The sequence below is a fragment of the Ctenocephalides felis genome, unplaced genomic scaffold (genome assembly GCF_003426905.1).
Source record: "Ctenocephalides felis isolate EL2017-DRISC unplaced genomic scaffold, ASM342690v1 CF-g0.4_SCAFFOLD_01492, whole genome shotgun sequence".
Lineage (NCBI taxonomy): Eukaryota > Metazoa > Arthropoda > Insecta > Siphonaptera > Pulicidae > Ctenocephalides > Ctenocephalides felis.
The window spans coordinates 13980926-14003522 of NW_020537646.1; the positions used below are offsets into that span (position 1 = coordinate 13980926).

The following is a 22597-nucleotide window of genomic DNA, read 5'->3' on the forward strand; positions in this document are numbered from 1 at the left end:
TAGATTATTATAAATAAATATTGTAACATTGCTAATATTTATAAAAATTATATAAACTGAATTGCAAAGTTAAAATTATTTGATTAAAGTATATTAGAACTATAGTCAGAATTGAAAATAAAATCTGAATTATTTTTGATATACAAAATAATTTTTTTTGAAAAAAAAAAGTTAAAACAAATTATTTTTTCCAAAATCAATTATTTTGTTAAGACAAGCAGAAAGTTCTTTGAATCATTTAAATCGGACGCTTAGTTCTCTCAAAAACTGCCATTTTTACACATTTAGCTCCGTATCTTGGCCTGCTTTTGCCAAAAACTAATAAACACTTTTCTCATCATTACTAATTGAATGTTTTTTAGATCATTCAAATCGGATGCTTCGTTCTTTCAAAAACTCGATTTCTATTTTCTGCACTCTTTGCTCTTTATCTCCGTAACTGCCAGACCTGCCTTTGCCAAAAACTAATCAGCTCATCTCCCTATCAATAGGAATCGAATGTTTTTTGAACCATTCAAATCGGTTGATCCGTGCGGCCAAAAACGTGACTAGAAATTTGTATCCATACATACATACGCACACATACACACACATTCATTTTTTCTGAGTTATGCCAAAATGTTCAGAAACCTTCAAAACGTCGAGAAATGTAAAAATTTTCAATTTCGATTTTCGGCCCATTACAATAACTTATCCTACGGGAAGTTAATAAATAAATAAATAAATAAATACATTAGTGGGTGTATATTTAAGATATAAAATACACACATAATAGCAGTAAAAATTTATACAAATGTGTCGTTACTTTCATATTTCGTTGAATATATATTTTATCCATAAACGTCGCATTATTTATTTTCTATTCGTGGTTTTGTTCTCACAAAACCCACAATTTCCAGATATTTTCCTCTTTTTCTAATTTTTGCATTCTTTCCAGTATGTACCATGTGTTCTAGCAAATTCATTGCTCGGATATAGAAAATAATACTACAAAAGACTTTCAAAAGAGAGCACTATATGAGTTATGGAATTAAATTCAGCATAGCTGAATAATAAAGACTTCTAAAAAAAATCAATTATACATAACAATATTTTTTATTTATTTTTATATAAATTATTATTATGTTTAGTAAAAATAAATGCATATTATAAAATTTAGTTAGTTAACATTTGTTATATATTTTTAAATCGTTACTTAAAACTGTTGACTCCCGAGTTATATTGCAACAACAAGTGGGTTTAATGGGTAGATTTTAATAATAATTCAAAAAATTCGTAATCGTAAAAAAATCACTTATATTTAATGATATTTATCATAAACTTGTAACTGAATTTTCTAAAATCGGTTTATCTATTTTTTACAGTGCCACCGAAAGCATGGCATCGTCTCCTGGAAACAACCGTTTGAAATCGTGCCAGATTTTCCGAAAGGACACCAAGAAAACACCCGTTCTGACAAAGGAACCTTCCTTGTCCAACGATAGTCAAAATCCATGTACGTGTTCCACAGACTCCAATAATGGCCAAAGACGAAGTATCAATAATAAGAAAAAATCGCTCAAGAATTCGGAATCACTTCCTTGCGCTGTCACGTGGGATGGTTCCAAATCCATGGCCAGCACTGTGATATGCGTTGATGATAATTCAACGTTAAATAATATAAATTCAAGGCCTAGGACCGCACTTTTGAATGTGACTTTGGAAAGATCGCATTCTCAAAATGACAGGGCAAATCAGCGTATCAGGACGCAGCAGAACAGGTCTAGGGATTCTTCGAGGCATGGGCGGATAATTAGGCTCGAACAGAAGGCTACAAAGGTCAGTTAATAATTAATAAAACTGACGTATTTTATTGAGTTTCAATTTTACTATAAAAATTGTGGAACAACCAGTCATCCAGTTATTTGATATCGATCGAGTTGTATAAAATGATTTTTATCTTTTTTAAATCGGTGCAGCACTTTTTATGAAAACGTCGACAAAAGGTCGAACTTTTATCTTCCCGTAGGGTAAGTAATAGTAATCGCAAAAAATCGAAAATTTTTGCTTATCTTTACATTTTGAAGGTTTCTGAACATTTTGGCATATCTTAGAAAAAATGGATGTAAGTGTGTGTGTGTATGTTTGGACACAATTTTTCGTTCACGATTTCGGGCGCACGAATCAACAGATTTGAATAATTCAAAAAACATTCGATTCCTATTGATAAGGAGACGTGCCGATTAGTTTTTCGTGGAGACAGTAATTCAGTTTTTGAGAGAACGAAGTATCCGATTTGAATGATTCAAAACATTTTACTTGTATTTAATAAAGAATTGATGTAATTTTCGGTGAGGCAGGCTAGCGGTTTCGGAGATACAGAGGAAAAAGTAAAAGAAATATCAGATATTTGATAAAGTTTTTAAAAATGAGTACTAATTTTGTTGGGTTCCATACCAAGATTGTTAATTTTTAAAGTTTACTTATACAATTCCAGCAAATTTCAAAATTTTCAGAAAAAAAAAAACATTTCAAAATTTTTAAGAATATACAAAGTTTTATACTTCAAATATGAATGTTTAAATTTACAATTCAGTTTGAAAATGTACATATTTCAAATGCGTTATTCTAATCGTAAGAAATATATCCTCAGGCGGATTTATTCGGCACCTCTTGCTAATGTAAACTTTCTCAGGTGTTTTGAGTGATAAGATCCTCAAATTTTATGAACAATAAAATATATACTGATTATAATTTCTATTTGATAATGTATAAAACAATTGTTGTAAATCATTAATCAATTTTTCTTGATTACTAATTTGTTTGCCTCGAATATATAATTCTGGTACTGGAAGTTCCAGCAATTTGCCTTAAGGCACGATGCCATACACCACTAGTTATCTTTTTTAAGTCGGTGCCGTTTTCATGAGAATGTCGACAAAAAGTCGAAATTTTGTCTGTTAACATATATTTTTTCAATATTGATTTCAAACAATTCAAAGTTGGATTTTCTAAGAAAACAAACTCCCTCTTCGGGAAGCCTTCTAGAAAACTTAGTATACACTCTTGTATATAACATTCGTTCTTATTTTTATTTTTAGGTTTTGGGAGTAGTCTTCTTTACATTTGTGGTTCTATGGGCTCCATTCTTCGTATTGAATCTACTGCCTTCAGTTTGCGAGAGTTGCGAAAAAGACGTTAGTGGTTGGGTCTTCGAATTTGTCACATGGCTTGGCTACGCCAGTTCCATGGTCAACCCTATTTTCTATACAATTTTCAATAAAGTCTTTAGGCAAGCATTCAAAAAGGTAATTAGAAAAATAATATACATTAAGAATATATAAATATCTGATTTTTTTATTAATAATTTTTATAAATTTTAGGTTTTATTATGCCGATACAGGAGCTCAAAGTGGAGACCTCATAGGTAGCGCGTCCGGCGCCGCGGTGCTCCACCGCAAGAATCAACTCAACCATCGTTGCTCACTGCACTTTAATTAGATTTTTGGATTAGTTTTATAAGGTAATTACAGGATATAAAATACGTTTTAAGTATTACAAATAAAGCAACTTATATATGATGATCCGAATTCATTATATATGTCTCAATATTTTATCAGCTATTGTAATACAATTATACATTTTTTTTATGTAAATAGTTTTTGATGCTTATAAGTTCTTGTATATTGCATTCATATGCGTACAAATAAATATTTACATGTATATATAAGCTATCATCCACAAAGCAGCTCTACAGGTACGATAACGAATCCTTTTATTTTTCTTACTCTTCTTTTTTCGATTTACAAACATCTTTTTGCTTCTTACGTCGGATTAAGTTTCTCTGTTTTTACCTTTTCAAAAATGATTTTTGTTCCTATCTAAATCAACCCCTTGTAAAATTGTTACTGTTAGAATTTCAAGAAAACTGATCCTAATATTATACTATATATACTGTGAATTACCAATATACTCATAAGATGTACTCAGTGGCGTCGGAACCGTGTGGGCTGTGTGGGCTTGAGCCCACCCATGAATTTTGATGGGGGGGCTCAGCCCACCCATCAATTTCAAAAAATTATATGGGCTAATATCTCTAAAAAAAAGAGCCCACTAGTTGTCTATCAAAAAAAAAAAAAAAAAACGAGCCCACCCATCAAAAATTTGGTTCCGACGCCACTGGATGTACTATAAGAATATAATACCCCAAACATAATATTATTTATACTTTAAATGATATTAAAATTCATACCCAATCGAGTATTGTCTATTTAAATTATACGTGAAACCATTAAAAAAATGCATATTGGTACTTATTAAATTTGTTTTACTATTATCCAAATGAGTGTTAACAATTGTTGCAATATAACATCAGTTGTTTCAATAATTTTAGAGGATTAAATTCAATAAATATTTTTTAGGATTAAATAATTTTAGAGGTACTACTTATTTGCCTTATACTAGGTATATGTGTGCCAGAAAAGGGCTCCACAAATAATTGTGATATTGTTCGAATAAGTAAGTGAATCATTATATTGTAATATTGGATATTATATATAAATATGCAAAAATATATACGTACATATATATATATATATATATATATATATACATATATATATATATATATATAAATTTGCTTATTTATTTAGTATGTATAATTATGTATGTTTGTATAGATATGTGGATATATACATAAGACTATTAACTTGTCTAGCTAATGCATGTATATGAATTAATACTGAAAACATTTTTTTTAATGTTTCAATATAAGAAATTACTATTCTACATACTACACATATAAAACGACATTCAATGATAGACCTTATAACACATATTATAAGGTATATGTCTTATAAGGTCTATGCATTCAATGTAATTAAATAATTTTTCAAAGCATGACTAGAGTTTTAATGTCTTTTTTCACCTAAATTTTAATTATAGTTTTTATACGTAAGTTATATTTACATTTGTATAAAATTCAAAATTTTTACTGGTGTTTAAATGTACTATTAAAGGCATTGGTGTATATAAAATTAACTCAAAGAAATGCTCCTATTGATGACAAATACTTATAAACTCCATTGTATTACTGGAATTTCAAAATATAGCTTTGTTTAAATTTAACTAAATGATTAATGGTTAATTAAAGGTACTATAATTTTCAGGATTCTTCACTTACTTTTTATATTTATCAATCTCAGTTTTCTGGACAGAAAAGCTTTTCCGATTTTATTTGAAAAATATATATATTTGTTGGTCAAGACAGAAGCTTCTTTTACTTTATATTGGAAGAATTCATTTTTACCTTAGATTAATTAGAATTTTGAAATGGAATAAAATTGAAAATTTGTTGTTACATATGATGTAAATATGGGAAGGTATTAATGTTTTTTATGTAACTTTGATCTTATAAAATGTAAAAATGAGAGTGTAAAAATTAATTTACGTGTATATATGTAGATAGACATTTACATTTGCATAAAATGTATTGGGGGTGTATTACGCTTCTTTTAGCATCAGTCAAAATATTGCAATTTTGATAACAATTAAGACTTGATACTTGATAACACGTATGTTAAATGTTAAAAAGGTTATTAAAATAGTCTGAATAATTAGAATTCATTAAAGACCAGTTCATTTAAAACAAATTGAGCAGGATTTTTATAATTTAATTTGGAAACTGATGCGATAAAGTTTGACAATCTTAAGGTATAGTTATATACATAATGTAAAACGAATGTAAGAAGTTGAAAAGTATTAATTTAATATGTATACAAAATTATGTTTAATGATTATATGAATATGTCATTGTGTAATTAAAATTATAAATTAGATATAATTTTTGAAGATATTCGCATTTATATAGATTCTGATATGTATGTAGTAGGATAATGTGATATATAAATGATGTTATTTTCACTGAGAAATATCCAAAAATATTTTGTTTATATAGAATTTTATTATTAAATTTTAATTAAGAAAATGATGACAAAATTGTATTAATGTATTGTATATTAATAAATGATCTTTATATAAAGTCGTTAAATTTAATTTTTTAAATTTTCCACACTATTTAAGAAATTAAATTAAATTGTGCAATAATAAAAATATATTCTAAGATGAGTAATAACTTACCTCAAGTATTAAAATCACACATAAAATATTAGTTTAATTAAATCTAATAATTATTTAATTACACTACTTTTTGACAGTTTGCAAAATTTGACACTTTAACAGGCTACGCTGCGCCATCTCTTACTCTCTAGCGTAATTGGAGATAAACACTAAAGTTAGTTGCAAGTTCGTTATGTTGGTGTCCTGTAGACACTTAGACAGCCAACCTTTAAGAATCGAAAGTTTGTGTCGTTCATTTCTTTTCCGCCTTTATCACATACGTGTGCTTGTTCTCAAATTGAGCTAAGGCCAAATTTCGGCGACTTGCACCAAAAGTTATTTCAAATATATATAAAAATGGCCACAAAAGCTGAACTCGCTTGCGTTTACTCCGCTCTGATCTTGGTTGACGATGATGTTGCTGTAACAGTATGTATTTCATTTATTACAACATTCCTAACCTCTAATTTGTTTGAAATCTTTTGTAATCGAATGTATAAATATGTAATATTATTATTTCTCATCGTAATATTAGAATAATGTACTTTTAGATGTTATTCAGATATATATTTTTGTTTACTTATATACTCTTAAATTTCACATGTGCGTATTTTCTTATACCATTTCTATTCTTATTATATTTAGTTATTTGCTGTTATTGCCGTAGATTTTTGTTCGAATCCATTATTTTCAAACATGGTTTTTATGTATTGTATGTTTACGGAACATATATATATGTCATACGCATTTTACTTTATGGCTTCATTATTTTTTAGGGTGAGAAGATCTCTACCATCTTGAAAGCAGCAGCTGTCGATGTTGAGCCATACTGGCCAGGATTGTTTGCCAAGGCTTTGGAAGGAGTAAACGTAAAAGACCTGATCACCAACATCGGTTCAGGAGTTGGATCCGGACCAGCAGCCGCTGCCCCTGCTGCTGCCGGTGGAGCTGCCGCACCAGCTGCTGCTGCTAAGGAGGAAAAGAAGAAGGAATCTGAACCAGAGGAGTCCGATGATGATATGGGCTTCGGTAATTATCAAATTGACATTCTTAAGGCCTTTGAGAGTTATGGATATACATGTTGCTCATTTCTTATGTGGGTTAAATTTGCATTAAGCGAATTCATTCAACTTGTTGACATCGTCTTAAGTAGTTACTTACGGTTCATGTAAGTTTATAATTTCAAATGATATTAGATACATTTTAATCTTTATGACAAAAAATAAATGTATATCCATCCTTATTGTGCCATTTAAATCGGCAATATGATGTTTTAGCATGTATTAGCTGCTGATACTGATGACAAAATAATTTCTGATATTAAAAATTTACATAATTTAAATTTTTGTGCATCTGAATCATTTTTTAATTCATGTTTTCTTGTTTCAGGTTTGTTCAACTAAGTTCTTCATAATTTAAGGATGTGTGCAAGTGATGAAATGTATTTGTACTGTTCAAATAAAAATATAAAGTAAAAAGGCTTTGTTTTTAATAAATAGTTCTTATTCCACAATTTCAGGTATCCTACAGTACTAGCATGATTTAAAAATCATGTGCAGTCCTTTCTGGCATATGCGAAGGTTTTTTTACCAGCATGGTACCAAAATATTGCTAAAATTAAAACTTTGCTTTTGAATTTATTAAAATTTATGAAAGCTGTCTATGAATTTATTATCTGATCTTGTTGTTAAGTTTACTTTATGTGTAAACACCAATAAGATCTGCTTCTGGTTTAATATAAACTTCCAGATGATCATGTTCAGAATCGTTAGAATTATATTCATTCTCCCAGAATGTTGCTGAAAATAAAACAGCTCTCACATACAGTGAATTACTTAAACAAAGCTGGTTTTTACTCTTAATAATTTATCTGTAATACTTTAAACAGGACAAAAAGTACCATAGTTAAAGCAATCTAGTATGTTTTATTGGCCTATCACAAAGTACACTGTTCTCTTCAGTTCATTACATTCTATATTTACATTATCTACCACATAGCTCTTTGAACACCTGATAATTTATTGTAATCAGCCAAATGTCTCCACATAATTCTACTTAGACGCCAACGTGTAACACAACCTCTTGGCCTATAATAGTTATTTTATGAATGAAACAGTATTGCAGTTATGCTACAGTAAAGATTTATTACCTTGATGTTATAGCACAACGTTTTTTCAGTGCTACTATACTAGAATCTCTGGGTAAAGCTGCAATTTCAGAGTCAGCTATTTCTCGTAATTCAACAGGCAAAATATCATTTTTTCGTAAGCTGTTTACACGTAAACGTTCTGCGGCAAATTGTTTTAAAGTATTACGTTTCCTAACATCTTTAATCATTCGCCAATCTGCATATTTTGTACGTACTTGCTGAATCTAAGAAACATTTGAGGTTAGTTGCAGTCAAATAAATAATTTCAGTTTTATGTTGTACCCCAAATCCTGGAAGAACAGGTAGAGATCCTATTACTTTAGTAATATTGAATGATAATGACATTTTTATTATTTTAATCTATCAAGGATAGTAATGGTAATAATTATTTAACTCTCAAATGCAACATGAACATGACAGTTTGTGTTTTTTTCTAATGTTGGTGTCACTGATTACTTAGCACGAGATTCAAATGTGACTTGTTCAAAAGTCGATTTGCCTCCAAGAGCTTTTTTAATTATAATTAAAATAAATTATCTTTACATACAAGTCAATAGTGTTATATTATATATTTTGCTGAAACTTGAATCGTATTCACTCTCATTTTTCTTTATTTTTTATTAACAAGCATTTCCATTCCTTCTTTGCTTAATTCAAATGACTGCCAGCCATATTTTTCTGTAATATTAATGCCGCCAAGCTTTTCATACATAATTTTTGCATCATTCCAATTAAGAACTCTCCAATCAATTCTTAGGCATTCTGAATCAAGAGCACTCTAGAATTAAATGTAAAAGAGGACCATATGAAATGGCACATTTCAAATATGAAAATCTGTATGCATACTTGAGCCACTTTGGTGAAAAGCCTTTTTCCAATGCCTAATTTTCTGAATTGTTCTCTTACATAAAGGTCTTGTAAATACATAGATTTGCCTAAGCGTGGTATATAAATGGGAAAATAAATCACATAGCCCACAAGGTGTTGATGCTCATCTTCAGCAACAGCACATTGAAATAAAGGGTTTTCCCCAAATCCATCCTTTTCTAGACCTTTAAGATTCGTTCAGATTATTTTCTCATCTTTAACATAAAAAAATGATTCTTATCTATGAGTGTATTATGTATCACGTGCTAGTCGTTTGACATTTGGTAAGAAAATAATTTAATCAGACCTTGCCATTATTCATTAATTTGATTATTATGAAATTCTTTGATTATATTTTAATCAGCAGCTTCCAAATTATAATATAAACTCTCATTCAATCGCAAGCTATTAAAAAACCTATATTTCGAAAAACTTACAAATCACTAAATTTGAAATGTGTATTTTATTTATGTATATCAATTCAAATCCTTCAACAGGAGGATACAGACTTATTTTGGCATTAAATAGAGATGAATACTATGACCGACCTACAAAGCAGTCTCATGAGTGGGAGGAAAATTCAGACATTATTGGAGGTAATATATTAGAATTGCTTGTGCTTAATACATTTTCTTGGTTATTTATATGTATTTCAGGTAGAGATATGCAAATTGGGCGAGAAGGAGGAACTTGGTTTGCAGTTCGAGCAAATGAAAATGGATTACGAATTGGATCATTGTTAAATGTTACAGGAAAAACATTGAAACCAAACTGTCCAGGTACAATAGCATAAAACTTTGTTATACTTTGCAGATTTAGTGTCTATTCATGTAATATAATGTCTTTTTTTCAATTAGATTATTATTTTTATTATTAATTTTTTATCTAAGGCAAAAGAAATGACAAATTATTACCTACTACACATTTGTATAAGTAAATCAAAACAATAATTATAACTTTCAGTTTAACACTAAAATAATTAAATTATATATATATATATATATATATATATATATATATATATATATATATATATATTATATATATTATATAAATTTGGTTAATTATAGATTAATTATTCATTTCTGTTTGTGATTAGGTCGTGGGTCAATAGTCTCTAATTATGTAAAATCAGAGTCAAATACGAAAGATTACACGGAGGATTTGAAGTCAAAGATGCATGACTATAACTTATTCAACTTTTTGACTGCAGAAATAACGTAATGTAATAAATATCTCATGATAATTTTTGTATAAGATATTTTAACACAGAATTAAATTCCATTTAGAAAAGAGAATTGTGTAGTGCAGTGTACAAATTCTGAATCTAAAATTACAAAGGAATGGGTTGCAGGTAAAAATCACAAATTTGAAATGATATAGAATAAAAAACATTTTAATAGATTTTGCTGCAAGAACTATTATAAAGAATTATTCCACCCAGTATATTTTTTGAATATCATTCATTTTTAAGAAAATACTTAACAAAACCTTAGTAATTATTATTGCATAATTATGGGTATAGATGGAAAACAAGAAGTAATTAAAATTGGTGTCAGCAATAGTGAAGTGGATAAACCATTCAAGAAGGTTCAAAGTGGATCAGAAACATTTTCCAAGCTGGTCGAATCAACGGCAAATAAAGATATTCTTGTGGAAAAGTTATTAAGTATGATGCAATGTAGCGAGAAGTATGTGAAAATGGCTATATAGAGTAAATCAATTAATAACTTGAAGTTAAAATATTAACAATATATAAAATATAATAATTATTATATATATATCTATGAATAGTTCATTACTTTTATAGACATTGGCCAGATGAAGTATTGTATGAACGTAATCCAACTTGGGGAGAAGAATTGAGTTCAATATTTATAGCAAATCACGAGAGAAAATATGGCACCAGGTGATTTATTAGTTTCACAATATAATTTTATTAAATATGTACTAATAGATATTTATTTCTAGGACTCATACTATTGTATTGCTAGATTACGACTGGAAATTGGATTTTATTGATGTATCTTTAAATTCAGATGGACAACAAAATTTTAATAAATGGTGTAGAAAGCATATAACGAGGAAATTGAAAGTCTAAACTATAATTATGATGAAATATAAAGCAATCAATTTTAATATATGGTATTTTTAAAGTGGTTAACAAATTAAATAAATATCATTTGATTTTTAATAATAAATTCAATTCAACCAACCTGCTGGACTATTCATTGATGCTCCAGGCATTTTCTCGTAGTCACCCAGCTCCTGAAATAAACTTTTCATTCATTTGGAACTAAAACTTATAGTAAATATTTACTTTTATCATACTCCAAAGCTCATTGATATCCTTCTTCTCTAATGGTCGGATTATGAATGATTTTGTTGCCATTTTTTACTTTACTTACTTTTAGAAGTTATGTAAAATTAAAGTATTTTAATAAAATAGTTTAAAATCATACACAAAATTGATAACCTTGAAGAATTATATATAGAAATACACAAACAGTTTAATTCTTATTGCTTGTGTACACACAATGGTATAAATATAGATTTATCTTTATTCACATATGAAGAAAAAAAAGCATTTTATTGATAATAGAAACAAACGAGTTAGCTTATTATTTCAATAAAGAAAATAAATTCATATTTATTTCAAACACTATACATTGATTTTAAGTTTTCCTAAATAAATTATTCTTAAAGTTAGACATGTTGACATATGACAATTTTTTAAATTTGTTGTTTATTTGCTGAATTAAATCACGTAATATTATTTAGAAAAATACTATATGTGAGCTACCATATTTATAACGATAATAATACAACTAAACCTTTTTACTAATAATTTTTGTTTGACTTTCGAATATTTTGCTTTAACAAGAATTCTTGTTATTACAAATCCAACTGTCAAATGTGTCGGTTAACCTCAATGTTTCAGCTAAACTTATCGCCTTTTTGCAAATGAAACAAATTTAATAAACACAAATAAAAATTAACAATTACAATTATGGATAGGAAAGAATTTTTACTATTATTATTGACGTTTTTTCTTTTTTTTGGTAAATCTCATAGTTGTCGTAATACGTGTTCTAGTGACAATGACGAATGTGAGGATATTTCTTCACCTAGCAAATATGATAAAGGTTTGATTTAAAATATTATTTAAAAAATATATATATACTCAGTTTATTCTTTTGCAGAGTATAATCATTATATGAAATTAATTGAAGATGCTTCTAGAAATCATGTTGACTGCAAACACTCAAATTGCAGTTGTTATAACAGAGTTATAAATGAAAATCTTTTGCCATTTAAAAGTGGTATAACACAAAATATGATAAATAAAATTAAAGATAGGTAATTCACATTATTATTTTTCCAATAAATGTATTAATAGAATTAACAAGCAGTACAAGCTACAAATTAATAAATGTTGTTACTATATTTATAATGTACATTCACAGAGGTACTAAGTACCAAATAGTCAATAACAAATTATATCGCCAAGAAGATTGTATGTTTCCATCGCGTTGCAAAGGCGTAGAATATTTTCTATTAAAAGCTGTTACAAAGCTACCTGATATAGAAATGATAATCAATGTAAGAGATTGGCCGCAAGTTAATAAAGATTGGGGCATTCAAGGACCTATATTCAGTTTTAGTAAGGCAAGTTTATTTACTTTAAGCGGTCACGTAAGCACATAACATTTATTTTAAACAATATTTATATGTTATTTGTAGACTAACGAAAGTCTTGATATCCTATATCCCGCTTGGAGTTTTTGGGATGGGGGACCTGCTATTTCGTTGTATCCTACAGGATTGGGACGTTGGGATAAACATAGAAGCAGTATTATGGCAGCATCAGACAAGTTAGTTTGTTTTTATAAGTTTACTTTTCATATTTGTAATCTTTTGTGTGTATCGATAGATTTTAAATACTAATGGCACTTTTTTATTATAGATACCCATGGTCAAAAAAGAAATCAAAAGGTTTCTTCCGCGGATCAAGAACAAGCAGTGATCGAGATGAGCTGGTATTATTATCTAGACAAAATCCAACACTTGTTGATGCACAATATACAAAAAATCAAGCGTGGAAATCAGCAGCAGTAAGACCTATAAATTTATTAATATTTGTCATATGAAACTATTTGAAAATATAAAATTCACAGGATACATTAAATGCAGATCCAGCTAAAGAAGTATCATTAGAAGATCATTGCAAATATAAGTACTTGTTCAATTTTAGAGGCGTTGCTGCTAGTTTTAGATTTAAACATTTATTTCTCTGCAATTCTTTAGTGTTTCATGTGGGTTCTAGCTGGATAGAATTTTTTTATCCAAACATGAAACCATGGGTTCATTACGTTCCTGTTTCAGAAAATGCAAATAGAGATGAAATTGAGAAGCTTTTGAAATTTTTTATGGAAAATGATACTTTAGCAAAAAATATTGCTCAGAAGGGTTTTGATTTTGTGAATAAACATTTGAGGATGGAAGATATTCATTGTTACTGGGAGAAACTGTTACAAAAGTATGCAAAACTTTTAAAGTTTGAAGTTAAGTTAGATAAAAAATTAATACCAATATATGGTTTATGATAAAAGTTACATTAATGCGGAATATCAGTATTATTTAATTTATTTCTTTATAATAAGTTTTATATTTTTATATAACATTGATTGTTGATATTTTTTTAATATAAATTTTGTATATTGCTTTGAATTAAAACACATGTATACATTATGGCAATTTCGTTTCAATTTACTCGAATATAAACAGATATACAGATTGTACTTCAGATATATTAAATTCTTTGAAAATAGTTGAAATACTTGAGCTATGAGTAATTGTTGATCAATGAGAAATGATCTTGCAAAGTTCTATATTTTCTGTCCCTCCATTATCTCGTATTTATATTTAGATTTTCATTATTGCAATTAAATTTCATTATGGCATTTAAATTTGGAGTAAAAAAATACAATATATTGCTGCATTTTAAAGACATTTTTTTCTTAGTTATGGATAAGTATAAAATGCAAGCAAAGTTCTACATGCAAATCATTTTTTAACATAGATAAAGAATATATTATGTTAACGTCTTAAATATGTCTCAACAAATCTTTTGAAACGATTTAAAAGAAATTCGTAACGGTGTTAAATGTAAATCTGTTTTCCATTGTTGTACAATGATTTATTATTAGTAATACAGTAATAAAGTGCGTATAAATTCACACGACCAGTCGCCATACAAAATATGAGCGAAATATAATATAATTCACTATTCACACGGAATACTCTAAAACAAACGCCGGATGTAAAAGGTTACTTTATACGTTACTTTATTCCATTTGATGACGCACAATTCTGAAAAATATAATGAAACATGTGTATGGTAATTATGTTTTATTTGTTTCATAAATACGGCAGAAAAATGAAATGTAAGCGTCGTAATTGAATGCTAAGATGGCTAAGATGATGTAGTGTGTTGACTTGGCAATTCTAAGGAGGAGAAAGTACAAGATTAATATAATCACTACTTGTAATTTTGGGTCTTTATCTAATAATTTTAGATAGTTTAAAAATTTGAGCTGTAATATTTGATTTTTATAAGGTAACCATATTTTTTTATCTTAAAACCGGGTTAAAGTTACCACTTGTTTTATGCCAAATATTTTTATTTTATATTATATTTATATAAATTAATTGAAAAAAAAATTAGAAGTACTGACAATAAGTATAACTTCTTATACTTTTTTTTCTCGATTTTAAACCTTGCATAGTTGCATACAATTCTGTACAGTTCTCTTCATGATTATAGTAAAAATATCGCTTTTAGGGAGCCTATTTCTGGTCGAGTTTTGTCAATTGTCTAAAGTACTTGCACCAGGCGATGAGGAAGATCGGCTCCGTTATATTTTTGCTATGCAAATTTGAAAATGAAACTTCGAAGTATATAAACGAAATATATAAACGTGAGTGTATATTTTAATCCACATCTAGATTTACTCTTTCCCAGCGTTTGGTTTCCTAAAAACATACTCTTCATATATATTTATTTCCTATGATATTTGGTGGGTTGTTAAGAATTTATTAACAAGCAATAGGAAAGAATCAATTTCAACCAGTACTTTTTAAAAAACTGGGACAAAAACCTGAATGGCGCCAATATCCGAAATATTGCTTTTAGAACAATCCAGGATATGTAACAGGAATAGCTCATTCAGTAAGGGCCTAACTCAAACTCCAGCGTTCCTCGGATCGATCCTTGACAATGAGATAGAAAATTTGAAATATTGAGTTAAATAGTCAGTAGAATTTGAATAAAATTAGAAGTAAGAAGGTATATCAAGATTAAAATTGGAGAACGGATATAGAAGAAAGGAAGAATAGAGAAATCAGTTTTCAAAAACAAAAAAAATTAGATGGAATAGAATCATTTTCGTTTACTAAAAGTAACTGTATACCATATTTATTGCTTTTAGAACAATCCGCGATATGAAAGATGGGAATCCGGGACCTATCCAACCGGTCCAGGATATGTAACAGGAATAGCTCACTCAGTAAGGGCCCAACTCAAACGCCAGCGTTCCTCGGATCGATCCTTGACAATGAGATAGAAAATTTGAAATATTGAGTTAAATAGTCGGTAGACTTTGAATTGTTTAGTCGAATTTGAATAAAATTAAAAGTAAGAAGGTAAATCAAGATTAAAACTGGAGAATATCGGATTTAGAAGAAAGGAAGTATAGAGAAATCAGTTTTAAAGAACAAAAAAAAATTGCATGGAATAGAATAAATTCCTATTACTGTATACCATACTTATTGTAATTAGTACACCTGCGCCTGCATATATCAATCGTAATCATTATCTCCGCAATTTGTTGAATACTACGTGAATAAATCACGAATAAAATTATCATATATTTGTTTTGATTACGCCGTTGTATCTATTTCGTATTAATGCCGAATCGTTGTATTTGATGCAAGCATCGACAAGTAGTGCGATAACGACGATAACACCTTGGCTACGACTACGAATGAATAAATATTTTTTTCTCTGTCTTTCATTTCATTCATTACAATCTATGCCTACCGCTGGCTACGATTTTAACGTTTCGGTTTGGCGTAAAGTGAATGCACACAAATGTATAAGGAAACATATGAACTGTTTCATATATGTATGTATATAGAGCTATATGTATTTGACTGGATTTTGTAGCCCAGCGTTCTCTATTGTGCTAGAGTGGGTGTGTAGAGTACCCGGGGCGGGGATACACGGCCGGAAGTGACGGGACCATGAAGGTTATGGAGACGTGCGATGGTAAAGGAAAATTGTAAATAACTTTGTGGAAAACTTGTTGTTTTACTCATCAGTAGTTTAAGTTTATGTAAACTTAATTAATCTCATTACTTTATGTTTTCCTTTATGCATATATACATAACAAGTCAAATTTTCATTAACACTTTTATTCTGTAGGTATTGTATTCTACATATCTGATATTAATAACAATGACATAAAGTAATTGAGATATGCAAAGTTACAAATTTATAGTGATAAAAATGAAAAACAACCCTTCAAATAAGATCACATTTCCATAATTAAGAATTGAACTCATAGATAAAAGAAGAGTATTGATTGAATCTTTCATTTGATAGATTCTATTTTATATATTTGACCAGCAATAAGTGCATGAAAGGCCTTTGAGCTGTTTCTGAACTATGTCACTTTTGAGAATGCAGCCCAACGGCCGACCTATCTCTATTTGATATATTATTATTAGAATTTCTCTGATTGATCTGAATTACTGATGATTTAAACTCACTAATACCGGTGATGTTCTAATTTGATTCCGGGAATGGCTATTTCGATTGAAAACATATTTTCATGAACATCATATTATTTAGATTTATTTTTGTTATAATTGCTGTGATCTCTCATACCAGAACAATTGTCTGACTGAGATACAGTATCTACGAATTATATCAAATAAATAAAAAAAAATCATTTTGTTTGGGTTTATTATTTCAATTTGATGGTTGTGTACAAATTTTTCAAGTAGTACAATTATATAAAAATAACAGGTTAAAAATCCATACTAATGCTCCTTTAAGTTGAAAATCTCTATTAGAAATCAGATAACAATTTCGATACTATTGGATACGTTTTTCAATTCAAAATAAGAGTGAAATGACTTCTTTTTACTAGAATCAGATCGATAGATATGATACCAAACTTTGTTAAAATGTATTCAATAAATGTAAAATGAAGACCTTTCAAGATGAGTTGATAAAGATTATTATTATGAAACATGCAATCCTTCAAACGTTCGAGTCTTTTATAGTTTAGGAAATAAAAATTTGACTAAAAACAATTTCAGAGTAATATGATCTGGTTATTATTTTTTCGTGACTGGTGAAAAGCCGCTATATTTTATTGAAAAGTTATACTTTGCAAATGCTGCCAATTACATTTGGTTTTAACTCATTTAGAAAAATAAATTAAGATTGTATTAAATGTAATAAAATTTATGCCAGTATTGAGGGATTTAGAAACATATATAGCATTTACATGATTGGCATACAAACAATGGCATTCTACTCAAACTTAGCAGTTTTTAAATTATTTATTATTTAAATAATTTATTATATAAATAATAATTAAAGTATTTTATACAGTATCGTATTTATCTTTTTAACACACACGTCAAAAATATTTGTCAATAAACAAAGAATTCAAACAATTTTTAATAAACTTTATTATATTGGAACTGAAAGAAAAGTGTAAAAATCGTATTTTTAATGAAAATGTAATTAATAAACTTAATAAACTACTTAGTAAACTATAATAGAATTGAAAGAAAAGTATAAAATCAAATTTTTAGTGAAAAGGTACAACAAAAGAATTTTTCTTCTAATTTTTATATAGATGTCTTAATGTAAGTCTGTTATATAAAATTTAGATTTTATTTTTGTTATGATTGCTGTGATCTCTCATACCAGAACAATTGTCTGACTGAGATACAGTATGTATGAATTATATCAAATAAATAAATAAATAAATAAAATAAAAAAAAATAATAAAAATTTTTTTTTCAATTTATGAAATTATGATCTTGTAACAAAATTCGAAGCGGTATATTTTATATGAGAAATATTTATAAATCTCACGCTAGAAAATTCGTTTTATTAAAATGTTATGATAGAATAGAATAATTATTTTAAAACGCTTAAATTTTCCTTTCCCATCGAATACAAATGCTCTCAAAACCATACATTATCTCCACACTCGTTTACCTCAATGACTCGAGAGGCTCGGAAGTCGGTAAAGCAGAGTGCATTATCGACTTAGCAACAGTGATGGAGTTAATATGGCTGTCGAAACACACAAAGTGCGAGTGAAAAAACAATTAAAAATTAAAATTGGTAGGTCTATAAAATTTAAGTGTACTACATGGATTATAAATCTACATTGTGTTATTTGTATGTTTTAAAAAAATGGTTATATGTGTTGGGTTTCATGATCTGTCAAATGTTGACGAGTGTAGGTATCATGTCAAATGATATTTTCCAAAACAGGTGGTAACATTATTTAACATAACATCGTTAAGATTGTTTTTAATGCGTTCGTAATGTTTAGATTACTTTGTTTATGTTTTATAAAATATATTTGTATTGTTTGTGTGACATAATGCCGATGTATTAATCTAGTGTAAACATGGAATTGTGAAGTGTAACATAACCTTAACTTCATGAATGATATTTATCAATGGTAACGTAAATTATTCAGCTCGTCTGTTATTGATTTCATAATGAATGAATAACGATTGTGTCATAAAATGAGGTAAGTGTCGATAACAATAAACAAGGCGATTGAAATTACAAGACTGCGAATGCGTTAGTCGTAATGACAGTTTTCCCAAGCTTTTGTAAAAGCTCGTCAATAGAATCTCTTATCGGTATAAGAGTAGAGGATATTATAAACTAATTATTATACTATAACCCCGTTGCGTTTATTTTTAGACGTTTATCTTTTGATTTGTGCATATTTATTTGAATGGGATGCGATAATAATTCATCATAGATTCTTATTGTTCATATCGGATGTAATTGTTCGACTATTACTCTCGAACTGGGAGTTGGTTTTATTACTACGAGAGATAAGAGATCGATGTTAATTATTATTATTAATGGCACATCCTTTGTTAAAGTTTCGAGATGTTTTAAAGAAGTAGCAATTACGCATCCCCAGCTGACTCTATGAACCAAACCGCCATTATTATGTCAAATGTCAAATGTCGTGACCTCATTTAGGTTTAAACTTATCTCGTTGCTTTATTACAATTAATATTACTACAATTATGATGCACTAAATAAAATTTCATTTGAGACACGGAGAGAGTTAAATTTATTCTAAACATAATTTATATATGATAATAATAATAATTTGTATGGATATTGTACAATTTCACAAAATGTTAAATAATGCTGCTCATTTTTATTTTTGCAAGAAGTTATATGTTTTAAATAATTTTTAACTAATATATGTTCTTCACTAATGAGTAACACGTAATTTATATTTTTGTTTTTCATAAAATGAGATCATCAATTGTTTTAGTGCTTATTACACCATTATTTGAGGAAGAATAACCTAATGGAGTAACACATTTTTTAATTACAATATTTTTCTGATTAGCCTCCTTTGCCGATAAATCTTCTTCATGTTTAATTTGGATATTCAGTACTAGAGAAATTCTAATATTAAAAATATATCAATTATACATAGGCCGACCTTTGGGTTGCCTTTTGTAAAAGCTATGTAGTTAAATATCATCAAAAACGGCTCATAGGACCTAAAGTTTTGATACTTATATTTCATTTTTATAATATAATTAGCCACTTCCATTATTTAGTTATTTTATTCAAGTTTTTATGAATTTTATTGGGTTTTAGTTTTTTTTTTAATTTATTGCTATTTGTTACTTCATGCAGTTTATCATATAAGTTAATATGACATTAATAACAGTTAATTATTAATATAATTAATAACAGTATTAATTTCAAAATTTAATTTCTATTATTTAATATTTTCATATTTTTCTCAACATATTATTTAATATTTTTCAATAAATGATTTTTTTATAGTACATATAGCTTTAATTCTATTCAATAATTAGTAGATTATCCAATTTCAATTTACTTCTTATATATATTTTATTCAAATCCAAATTTAATAACGTATGTGTTATGTTTTGTTAATGAAAATTTTACTTATCGTGTAGCAAATTTAACGAATTAAAAAAATTCTTAAATATAGTTTTAGCTCGATTATTCTAGTAACTATTTATTTTTCAGTTGTTTTTTTAGTTACTCTACTGGGTTAGTAGTTTAATTATATTTGAACCAGCTTAAAAAAATGATTATGTAGAAAAAAAAGGAAGGATATTGTAAAATGATGAAAAGCTATGAAAAATGCATATAAAGAAGGATATCATGAATATATAATCTATGCTAAAGAAATCTTCAATCGGTACATCAAAATACGTGGGTGTACTATTTATCTCTATTATTTATATTATATTATCTATCTTATCTCATTTTTCATGTAATGATGTCATTTTGGAATGAACTTACCAAACAGTTTACATTAATATTAAAATGTAAAATGAGGAAAGAAATCCATTGGAATTAGATATATTTTAAACCAATGATTCCCAAAGTGGTCCCCCAGGGGTTCTTTCAAGGGTTCCACGTCAACGAAAAGGGATTTATAGAGATTCACGATAGTGGATTACAATCCGACTTGTTTATATCTGTTTTATTATTATTACAAAGTCAATTAATAAATGTCATAATTTGGATTAGTATATTTACTTTAAAGGTTTAATACTAAACGTTAGTACAAATACAAATTTATAAAAAAAAAATCGATATCGGCTAAATAGGGGGTCCACGGCAAGGTCTAAGGGGTCCAGGACACAAACAAGTTTGGGAACCCATGGTTTAAACAATATTAAATGTTTATGTATATATCGTCAGGAATATATATATATATATATATATATATATATATATATATATATATAATCGTTTTTTATTAGCATAATCTTTTATACTCAAAAGTTTTATTCAGTTCTGAATAAAGTAGTACTTTTATGAATGAGATCGGATGCGAGTATTCAAGAGTTTATGTAGTTTGGCCTGATCGTGATGTACTTCTTCACTACACTATTTGCATAAATTGAATAATAAGATTAATTAATTATAAATAGAATAACTGAATTATCCTTATCAAGGAGTACTGATAACTATCAAGGAGTCAGAAGAATATTTTAATTTTAGGCTTTAGTTGAAGAGTATAGACTCAGGACACAAAAAATATCTTCTGAAAATTAATATTCATCTTCAAATTGAAAAAAACTGATTGATTGATTTTATAAATAAATTATCAATTTCCAGAAAATTGTATATTTAGTTAGATACAGTGCTTATTCGGAATGCTTTGAAATATAACTCACAATTATAGCAAATATACCATCATTAATAAATTTATTAATTTATACAAAATAAAATTAAAGTTACAGACAATTATTCCACACAAGTATATGCAGCAAACCCAAAAAATCTATATAGTATATTCATTCGTATATGTAGAATACAAATAGTAAGAAATATTATTTATAATATTAATATTATTTATAATGTTTATATTATTTATAATATTAATAAATTAATGAATATTGCTACATATTATTTATAATATTTATTACCGTGGATTTTTTTGGGTTTTTATAGCATACTTGCGTGGAATAATTGTTTGTAACTTCAATTTTATTTTGTATAAACTAATTAAGTTGTTAATGATGGATTTTTTTTGCTATGATTGTGAGTTCTATATCAAAATTTTTCGAATAAGCATTCTATTTAACTAATATATAATTTTCTTAAAGTTGATCACTTATTTAGAAAAGTTATTTTATTTTTTTTATTTATAAGAACTAAGGTTAAGGTTATGAGAACTAATTTTAGTAAACTAATTTTTTGAGTCACGAGCTAAAATACCTCAGACTTTGTCAATAATTTTGTCAACTTAAAAATGAATAAATATATTATATAAGGATATGTAAATAAAAATATTAAACAGAATATATAGAAACCAGACACTTTTTTTTCCACTTCATTTTCACAATTTGTGTTGATTTCTTGTAACATATATATGTTCCATATAATATTTATTCATATTAATTTTGAAATATTAGCAGCAGCAATTTCTTATACTCTATATAGTTTATATAAACTTCATATAAACTTATTGTAGATAATTTCGCTTTTGGCATTGTACTTTTGTAGTACTCTTGGTGTGAAATTTGATGTATTTTTATATTAATTTATAAATTATATTGAAAAAATTACCTGTATCAACTTGTATAATTATCAACGACAGCATTTTTAACGGTATAAAATTCATTTAACTTGTA

General features: G+C 27.6%; 5 protein-coding genes across 5 annotated transcripts; 4 read left to right on the plus strand and 1 right to left on the minus strand.

Moving 5' to 3' along the window:
• The first annotated feature begins 1377 nt into the window (after nucleotides 1–1377).
• LOC113370864 (5-hydroxytryptamine receptor 2A-like) lies at nucleotides 1378–3410 on the plus strand. Its single transcript, XM_026611544.1, has 3 exons — nucleotides 1378–1818; nucleotides 3081–3287; nucleotides 3363–3410. The coding sequence occupies exons 1-3, from the start codon at nucleotides 1378–1380 to the stop codon at nucleotides 3408–3410; spliced, it is 696 nt and encodes a 231-aa protein (XP_026467329.1).
• Nucleotides 3411–6344: 2934 nt separating this feature from the next.
• Nucleotides 6345–7574, plus strand: LOC113370120 (60S acidic ribosomal protein P1-like). Its single transcript, XM_026610791.1, has 3 exons — nucleotides 6345–6525; nucleotides 6873–7125; nucleotides 7486–7574. The coding sequence occupies exons 1-3, from the start codon at nucleotides 6454–6456 to the stop codon at nucleotides 7497–7499; spliced, it is 339 nt and encodes a 112-aa protein (XP_026466576.1). The 5' UTR covers nucleotides 6345–6453; the 3' UTR covers nucleotides 7500–7574.
• Nucleotides 7575–8032: 458 nt separating this feature from the next.
• LOC113370614 (28S ribosomal protein S14, mitochondrial-like) lies at nucleotides 8033–8669 on the minus strand. The gene is made up of 3 exons (XM_026611311.1): nucleotides 8528–8669; nucleotides 8246–8469; nucleotides 8033–8183 (listed from the first exon to the last, which is right to left on the minus strand). The coding sequence occupies exons 1-3, from the start codon at nucleotides 8588–8590 to the stop codon at nucleotides 8084–8086; spliced, it is 387 nt and encodes a 128-aa protein (XP_026467096.1). The 5' UTR covers nucleotides 8591–8669; the 3' UTR covers nucleotides 8033–8083.
• Nucleotides 8670–9776: 1107 nt separating this feature from the next.
• Nucleotides 9777–11213, plus strand: LOC113370865 (transport and Golgi organization protein 2-like). Its single transcript, XM_026611545.1, has 6 exons — nucleotides 9777–9891; nucleotides 10212–10332; nucleotides 10402–10466; nucleotides 10638–10803; nucleotides 10923–11021; nucleotides 11084–11213. The coding sequence occupies exons 1-6, from the start codon at nucleotides 9777–9779 to the stop codon at nucleotides 11211–11213; spliced, it is 696 nt and encodes a 231-aa protein (XP_026467330.1).
• Nucleotides 11214–12139: 926 nt separating this feature from the next.
• Nucleotides 12140–13719, plus strand: LOC113370866 (O-glucosyltransferase rumi homolog). The gene is made up of 6 exons (XM_026611546.1): nucleotides 12140–12258; nucleotides 12316–12472; nucleotides 12580–12781; nucleotides 12857–12987; nucleotides 13080–13227; nucleotides 13291–13719. The coding sequence occupies exons 2-6, from the start codon at nucleotides 12330–12332 to the stop codon at nucleotides 13717–13719; spliced, it is 1053 nt and encodes a 350-aa protein (XP_026467331.1). The 5' UTR covers nucleotides 12140–12258; nucleotides 12316–12329.
• Nucleotides 13720–22597: the final 8878 nt, after the last annotated feature.

Bases quoted from the DNA above. Each gene is read 5' to 3' on its own strand.
- LOC113370864 (XM_026611544.1), top strand. From the start codon at position 1,378: ATGGCATCGTCTCCTGGAAACAACCGTTTGAAATCGTGCCAGATTTTC. The intron at 1,819-3,080 runs GTCAGTTAATAA...TTTTATTTTTAG, and splicing joins TCGAACAGAAGGCTACAAAG to GTTTTGGGAGTAGTCTTCTT. The intron at 3,288-3,362 runs GTAATTAGAAAA...TATAAATTTTAG, and splicing joins TTAGGCAAGCATTCAAAAAG to GTTTTATTATGCCGATACAG.
- LOC113370120 (XM_026610791.1), top strand. From the start codon at position 6,454: ATGGCCACAAAAGCTGAACTCGCTTGCGTTTACTCCGCTCTGATCTTG. The intron at 6,526-6,872 runs GTATGTATTTCA...ATTATTTTTTAG, and splicing joins ACGATGATGTTGCTGTAACA to GGTGAGAAGATCTCTACCAT.
- LOC113370614 (XM_026611311.1), bottom strand. From the start codon at position 8,590: ATGTCATTATCATTCAATATTACTAAAGTAATAGGATCTCTACCTGTT. The intron at 8,470-8,527 runs GTACAACATAAA...AATGTTTCTTAG, and splicing joins CTGTTCTTCCAGGATTTGGG to ATTCAGCAAGTACGTACAAA. The intron at 8,184-8,245 runs GTAATAAATCTT...TAACTATTATAG, and splicing joins CGTTGTGCTATAACATCAAG to GCCAAGAGGTTGTGTTACAC.
- LOC113370865 (XM_026611545.1), top strand. From the start codon at position 9,777: ATGCAAATTGGGCGAGAAGGAGGAACTTGGTTTGCAGTTCGAGCAAAT. The intron at 9,892-10,211 runs GTACAATAGCAT...GTTTGTGATTAG, and splicing joins ATTGAAACCAAACTGTCCAG to GTCGTGGGTCAATAGTCTCT. The intron at 10,333-10,401 runs GTAATGTAATAA...AATTCCATTTAG, and splicing joins TTTTTGACTGCAGAAATAAC to AAAAGAGAATTGTGTAGTGC.
- LOC113370866 (XM_026611546.1), top strand. From the start codon at position 12,330: ATGAAATTAATTGAAGATGCTTCTAGAAATCATGTTGACTGCAAACAC. The intron at 12,782-12,856 runs GCAAGTTTATTT...TGTTATTTGTAG, and splicing joins CTATATTCAGTTTTAGTAAG to ACTAACGAAAGTCTTGATAT. The intron at 12,988-13,079 runs GTTAGTTTGTTT...TTTTTATTATAG, and splicing joins ATTATGGCAGCATCAGACAA to ATACCCATGGTCAAAAAAGA.